Source organism: Muntiacus reevesi, chromosome 5 (assembly GCF_963930625.1).
Source record: "Muntiacus reevesi chromosome 5, mMunRee1.1, whole genome shotgun sequence".
Classification (NCBI taxonomy): Eukaryota; Metazoa; Chordata; class Mammalia; order Artiodactyla; family Cervidae; genus Muntiacus; species Muntiacus reevesi.
The window spans coordinates 51,878,449-51,885,969 of record NC_089253.1 but is presented as its reverse complement, the minus strand read 5'-3'; the positions used below and the strand labels follow the sequence as shown (position 1 = coordinate 51,885,969).

The window sequence follows — 7,521 nt, the reverse complement described above, 5'->3', positions numbered from 1 at the left end:
GTATGTGGTATGCCACCACGGCTCTGAGGGTCAGTCACTACTTCCTCATCTCCATCACCCCACTCACGGTTACCTCCCCCAACTTCTGCCCTTCTCTTCATACCTGTTCCCTACAGGGGACCAGTCCCCTTATATTCTGCTGTATCTTTTCTGCATTTCTTTTCCACAAACGGGCAAATGCAGTATGTTTCCTCAAATTCCTTTCTTACTTAGGGCAGCATTCTAAAGATAAATCTTTGTGCTTTGCGTTTCTCTCTTGGCAGCGTTTTGGCAACTGTGTTGTGTGTGTGTGTGGGTGCTTAGTCGCTCAGTCCTGTCTGACTCTTTTCGACCCCACAGACTGTAGCCCACCAGGCTCCTCTGTCCATGGGGATTCTCCAGGCAAGAATACTGGAGTGGGTTGCCATGCCCTCCTTCAGGGGATCTTCCCAACCCAGGGATCAAACCCAGATTTCCTGCAGAGCAGGCAGATTCTTTACCAGCTGAGCTACCAGGGAAGCCCATTTTGGTGACCACTTTATATCAGTTCACAGAGCTCTTTCTCAGTCTTTAAAATTAAAGTGTGTTATTTACTTATTCTTGTCTGTGCTGGGTCTTCACCGCTGCAGGGGCTCACTCTGGATGCGGCACTTGGCGGCTTCCCCCGAGCTGGCTCCTCTTGCTGCTGAGCACCCTTTCCAGGGCGCCGGGGCCTCGTGGTGCATGTGGGCTCAGCAGCTGCGGCACACAGGACCAGCTGCCCCACAGCGTGCGCGATCTTCCCGGATCAGGGACTGAGCCCGTGTCTCCTGAGTCACCAGGGAACCTCATTTATTTTTTTCTTATTTTATCCACACCATGAAGTATGCAGAACCTCAGTTCCCCAACCAAGAATTGAAACTGCACCCCCTGGAAGTGCAGAGTCTTAGCCCCTGGACCGCCAGGGGAGTGCCCTCCTCCTTTCTACAAGTAGCTGCTGAGTGTGCCGCAGTATAGTACACTGCAAACGTATGAACACCTATGAGCTACTGACTCAACTGTGTCCAGTTCTTTGCAACTCATGGACGTAGACCACCAGGCTCCCCTGTCCATGGGATTCTCCAGGCAAGAATACTGGAGTGGGATGCGATTCCCTTCTCCAGGGGATCTTCTCGACCCAGGGATCAAACCCAGGTCTCCTGTATTGCAGGTGGATTCTTTACCATCTGAGTTATCAGGGAAGCCCGTGAAGACTTAGGTGGTTTCCAATATTTTGCAATTACAAACAGCATATGTATGTGTATTTTTCCATAGCTGGAGGTATATATTCAAGTGATTGTCACAGATCATTCTCCTCTGCCAATCCTGCCTTTCTTTAGGAACTGGGAGCTGTGCTAATGTTACTGTGCATAAAATGTTTTCTTTCTCCGCTCTCCCTTTGAAGTCTGTAATCTCTGACAATAAGCGTAGACTGTGGTCAGGGGTATTTCTGAGACTTTCTGAGAAAGTCTTCACTCTGTCTCAGCCAATAATTTGGGTGGCACCCCAGTCTTGTACTACAGTAGTGGTTCTCAACTTTGTTTGAACATTAAAATCACCCAGGAGTTTTTTAATATAACATGCCTAGGAATGCTCTAGGTAGATTCTGTAATGAATGCAAGATCTCTGGTGTGGGGCTCAGGCACCTATGTTATTTTGAAATGCCCAAGAAATTCCAGTGAGAAGAAATTTAGTGTGGCTAAAGTTGAGAACCACTGGTTATATCCTTGACATGTTACAATAATCTCCTGGCCCTCACCATAGTCCCTGTGATTTGAACCAGCTGCAGAACAAACTCTGGCTGATCAGGAGGTGCTCCACTCAGAGAATTCCTGAATTTTACCTGGAAAAGAGGCAAATACCTGCTGGCCTAATTTCAGGAGGATCTGTCAAAGCCTTTAATGAGGGCCTAACTTAAAAAAATGTTCTTTCTTACATACAATCTGAATGACTGGTACAAGCTGCTTCAGGGTGAGAAGGAAGAATATTAAATTTCCCTTTCTCTCCTTCAACACGCAAATCTGGGTACCTTCCTTTGCAGTTGGCAGTATTAATAAGACTTTGTAGAGAATTTCCTGGCAGTCTAGTGGTTGGGACTTTGCACTTACACTGCAGGGGGGGCAAGGGTGTGATTCCTGGAGAGGGAATTAGGATTTTGCATGCTGTACAACTTGTCTGGGGGAAAAAAAAGACTTTTGTAAAGTAAAAGTCTACCAATAACAAACTACCAGTAACACTTTTTCATCAAAGATACTACAAGTATAATACATCTGACTATCCTATCTTAGTTATTCTTAGTGCTAAGAAACAAACCCACTGCTAGATAATTATGAGATACAATCAAATGTAAGAAATATCTCTATTTCAGAGATTTTTAAATGTGGGAAAGTATACACAGTAGAATTCGTGAAATACAGAAAATCTTTAGCTTAGACTTCTCTGAACTTCACGCCTATAGAATCACTTGAATTTCTCACAGGCTCCTCAAGCCTAACATGCCCCATTGGGGTGCTCTTCACCTACATTACCAAAGCTATTTCTTTCCCTACATTCTCTATTTTGCAAAATAGGAACATGGAAGTCATACTGATCTTGGCGCCCAGTGAAAAATGCATTTATTATGGAGGCCGAAAGTGTAAATGCAGGTACAAACTTATCACTAGAGACAGCACAAGTGGGACAGCACTCAGAGAAACGTTTTAACGTGGTGACCCAAGGGACCCAAGGACGAAGGAGCAGATGAAACTGAGGAGGGTCCTGGAATGCAGGAACGGAAAAACCAGACCCTTATCATCCTTCCCTCCCCCATGCTGTAACAGTTAATGGATTTCAGGTCCTCCTGAGCAGTATAACCTGTCTCTCCGCCACCCCACAGGGAGGAGGTATCTGCCTTACTCTTCCCCCACCCAGTATACGAGCCTCAGTCAGCAAATGACCTGCAAGGCCCCTATCCCGCTCCCTGGACCCTGGCTACAAAAGTGGACCAACGTCGGTTCTCCCTTTAACTAACCGTCTCCCACTCTAGTAAACTTTATTTCCCTCTCATTCTGTCTCATGTCTGGAAGCTCTTTTCCAACCCAAGCCCATCCCACAACAGTTAAGACAGAAGCAAGGCAGAGACGCACCCCCAGAGAGAAAGGGTTTGGGCGTCTCCCCTAGTGAGGAGGGGCACGGCAAAGAGGCAGTTCAGCTGGGCCTTTGTCTTCCTTCTGGGCAATCATCTGCTTTCTCTTCCCACACCTGACCTACCTGGGACCCTCCCCTGGGTACACACGCACCCCTCAGCCAACATGGATCTCGAAGTGCAGGCTTTTGAGAGGAGCAAGGTTCATTATGGCCTGGCAGTATCTCTTGACTTTTGATCCACAAGGAGCCTTTCTGCAAAAGTATAGTGTCTCCCTTGTCCAAAAGGAGGGGGGAAGCGGAGATCCCTTAATTCTTTACTCTTAACAGGGTTTCACCCCTCTGGGTCCTTGTCATGACTGTTACCTTAAGGTATTTGTAAGAGACCAACACTGGCTCTTTACCCTGTTTCTGTTGTCACTTCCATTTCGGAGGGCAAACAGAAGGCTGCCTTAGCTGGAGCCCACCTATCTCTCAGCTCAAGAAATGCTAACAGTTTTAAGTACCCAGCCTGGAGCCCACTTCTTCATGCCCCATGAAATGTAAACAGGAGGCCAGCTGTACATGCCTAACCTGGAGCCCATCTACCTCCTACAGCAACACCAACCTACTGACCTCCTGTTACTCTCCATGTGCAGCATGTCCTCCCCCTTTGGTCAGTTCTGTCTGGTACCTCTCTCCTGAACGCATTGCCTTCTCTTTCCTCCACTGTGACTCTGAGTTAAGTAAGTCTTCCTCATTTCTACAAAATTATTACAGTAATCTCCTGACTACTCTCCACCCCTCTAATCAATCCCTACTCCACACTGTCCTTATTTTCTTTCTTAAACATCAATCTGATCAGATTATTCCTTGCCTAAAAATCCTACAAGATGAATACTCCATCCAAAAAATAGGTGAAGGATATGCACAGATCACCTCACAGAAGAGGAAAACACACATTTGTACATGTGAAAAACTGATGACCATCCTCATTAAGAAATAAATGTAACCATGACATTTTTTCACCTATCCCCAACTGACAGAGTTTCAGAGGACAGATTAATAATGAATGATTACAAGGGTGTGAGGAAATACTCCTACAATCATTGTTAATAGTAAAATATTTTATTTTAGATGACATTTTGGCAATGCTTTGGATATGTGAAGGAATGCAATTTGCCTGTTAAAAACCAAAATCCAACCCACTAAATTTGAAGATCTAACTGGCATTATTAAACTAGATGGGTAACATGCCATCTAGTAAACAGAAGGGCACTCCGGGAGAATGTACAAAACAAAGAAAGTGAAGTTGCTCAGTTGTGTCCTACTCTTTGCAACCCCATGGACTGTAGCCCATCAGGCTCCTCCACCCATGGGATTTTCCAGACAAGAGTACTGGAGTAGATTGCCATTTCAGAAGCTTCTTATAGGAAGAAGGGTGGGGAAAGGGAGCTATTAGCAGAAGAAAAGAAAGGATAATTTTTAGGCCAAGAAACCTTCTTTCAGGGAGGAAGGAAATGGCAGGGGTTTTATCATGCAGATTGCTCCTTCATGGGGAGTTTGGGGTGGAGGCTGGAGTGGAGAGGGCCCAGGAGAGAATTACCTGGTTGGTGTGGACCAGAAAACTTCAGATGAGCCGATAAAGACTACGTTTCTGGGGAAGGCTGAGAGAGCACTTAGGTCAGGTATTAGATCTAGATTCAGTTATCTGCGGCTTTAGTACAAGTGATGCCGTTTTGGGCCCATGGTTTTTTCTTTAACATGCCTAGTTTCTCTGGGCCTCAATTACTGCACTTGGTGAAATGGAGCCACCTGTTACCTTAACAGTCTCAAGGAAGTGAAATAATTTAGGGGAAAGTAGTAATAGTTAACATTTAGTAGGCATTTGCTGTTCTAAGTATTTTATATGTGTTAACTCACTTAATCTTCACAATAACCCTGTAAGCACCACCCCCATTTTACATATAACAAGACTGAGGCACAGAGGACAAAATACTGCCCAAAGGGTAAGTTAGTACTAAGAGTGAAGCTGGGATGACTCGTTTTAAATTTAGATAAGAGGATCTAGCTTCAGTCCTTTTTTTTTTTCCTTGCAGCCACTTATGCCCATCTTTGCTTTTTTTTTTTAATGATTGCCCACAGCACCCATAGTCAAAGCTCGTTTATATAGAATTTGCCCATTCGCTAATTACATCAACCGTTCTGTCGTTGCTTCGGGCATCTCATCACAGCCCCGCCTGGTTGAGCTCCAGGGAACGCAGTCACCTCTCATTCCCATTTACTTTCGGCGTCCTGGCGAACGCTGGGTATAGGGTAGATCCTTGGATAAACGCCACTGGACGTTTCCGTGGGATCGACACATACCTTTACAAACGTGAAATAACTTTCCCGGACTAAGACAGGTACCCGACAAGCAGCGTGCGCACGGGCTAAGTACCGCCCTGATCGCCGTGAGACCCACCGCAAGCTTTGGAACCGACCAGTCCCGCGGGCCCCTTTACTTCAGCGGCACCCAGCCGGAACCTTTCAGTCGCGGCCGAGGCACCCCGCCGGGGCGGCGGGCGGAGCACACAGCAAGGGTGGGTGAGTCGTCTAAGTCTGTGCCTGAACCATCTAACTCATTTACCTCGCGCCTCGCGGGGACAGCCCCAAACTCTGGCACGTGGGAAAAACCGAGTGACGACAGCATTTTCGTTCCTTAAAAAAATACCACAGTCAAGTGGTTCCGAGGGTGGTCCGTCTTCTTTTTGGTTAGGCATATTTGTGGACAGCCCGCCGGAAACGAAGGCGGAAGCGAGGGCAGGCGGCGGAAGCCGTGGGGTCCTCTGAGGCAGGGAGTCTCCGGGGCCTGCGCCGGCGCTCTGCGGCGCCCCCCACTCGGACGCGGGCTTCGCGGGCGGGCGCGGGCGCGGGTGTCGTCGCTGAGCCGAGGCCGGGCGGCCGGAGTCCTCAGGCATGAACCTCGAGTTGCTGGGTGAGGAGGGCTGTGGCTGCGTCCGGGGGAAGCTTCAGTCTTGGAAAGGAGGGGCCCAGGCGGAGGGGACGCGCCTGCAGCCTCAGGGACCCGGCTCTAGACGGATCTGTGGGCGCCTCGGTCTGGAGCGGCGACTGGGGCGGGAAGCCGGGCTTCTGCCAGAGCGGAATTTGTCGCTCTCTTCGGGCGTGCTTTGCAGTTCAGTTGTGGAACGACAGGGACAGGTAGTTTGCGAGTTACTTTCGAATACAGGGATCCCAGGTGCTGCAGGAGCCCAGAGCAGGACCAGAGTTACGCTGGGGCGGGAACCTAGGAAGTGAGGTGAGGCTCTGAGCACTTGTCAGGGTTTGGTGAAACATGGGTGCCTAAGGAGGGGAACTTGTGTGTTTTGTAGTAGTAGTGCCTCATTGAGTAAATGAAAAACTCAGAGGCTGCTGACCTGAAGGCACTAAGCAAGTAAATGGGACAGTTGGCGCTGGAATCCAGTTACCTTGACTTTATGTTACTTAACAGGGACGCTGTGTCAAACACTGAACAGTGAGCTGGAAGGCCGTTTTCTCTTGTCACACACTCTGATTCATTTCTTCCCCACCCTTTACCCAATCTCTTTATAAACTGTATGTCTTTCTGGGTTTTCATCAGGTAACGTTTAGCATCATAGCCTAAGGATGTCAGGTTTTCAAGAACTTCTAAGTGACTTAATATGTTTGTTTCTGTTTTTAAAAAAATTAAATTCAGAAGGTATGCTGACGCTCCTAAGGACTATAAGGCTTTTTAAGGAGTGGTTTTTGCTTTTAAGGGCTTCCCTGGTGGCTGAGCGGTAGAGAGAGAATCCGCCTGCAATGCAGAAAACTCAGGTTCGATCCCTGGGTAGGGGAGATCCCCTGGAGAAGGAAATGGCAACTCACTTCAGTATTCTTGCCTGGGAAATGCCAATCCATGGGATTACGAAAGAGTCAGACACGACTGGTCACTAAACAATAACAGCAAAGGGCTAAGAACATCTAAAAGAGGGAGTGAATCTCTTTGGGGCAGAGCAAGAAAGGTAATCCAGAAAGAAAAACAAAACCTGTGGAGGATTTGCAGTTTTGAGTGGATATCTAAGACTGGCAAAATGTTGAAAATATTGGGAGGAATGCTTCTTAGGAATATGTTTGCGCTAAGGTGTTAGCGAAATGAATCCTAAAGATACTTTCCTGCTTTGCCAGGTTGTGGATACTGTGAATAACGTGAGAAGGTGAAGAGAGAGGGTTGTTGCTGTCTGGTCTGTGGGGGCTCTTGAATGCCCAGCTGAGAAGTGTTGCTTTTTAAGGAAAGTAGAGCAGATGCGTTAAAAGGTTTTGACCTGTTAGGTAACTCAGTCAGAGCTATGATTTTTTTAAAGAAAGGTTTATCTGACAACAGTGTGGGGTGGGGTCTTGGAAGTTGTGAAACCAGCTTGGAGG

General features: G+C 47.4%; 1 protein-coding gene across 6 annotated transcripts in view; it reads left to right on the top strand.

The window, feature by feature from the left end:
- The first annotated feature begins 5,931 nt into the window (after positions 1–5,931).
- Positions 5,932–7,521, top strand: part of RBBP5 (RB binding protein 5, histone lysine methyltransferase complex subunit) — a 39,778-nt gene continuing 38,188 nt past the window's right edge. For 4 of the 6 annotated variants that reach the window (XM_065938234.1, XM_065938229.1, XM_065938231.1 and 1 more), the window contains exon 1: positions 5,932–6,076. In XM_065938234.1, coding sequence (XP_065794306.1) covers positions 6,058–6,076 — 19 coding nt within the window. In that variant the 5' untranslated portion in view covers positions 5,932–6,057. The remainder of the gene's footprint in view (positions 6,077–7,521) is intronic. The other 2 variants (XM_065938232.1, XM_065938233.1) reach the window with 2 other exon arrangements.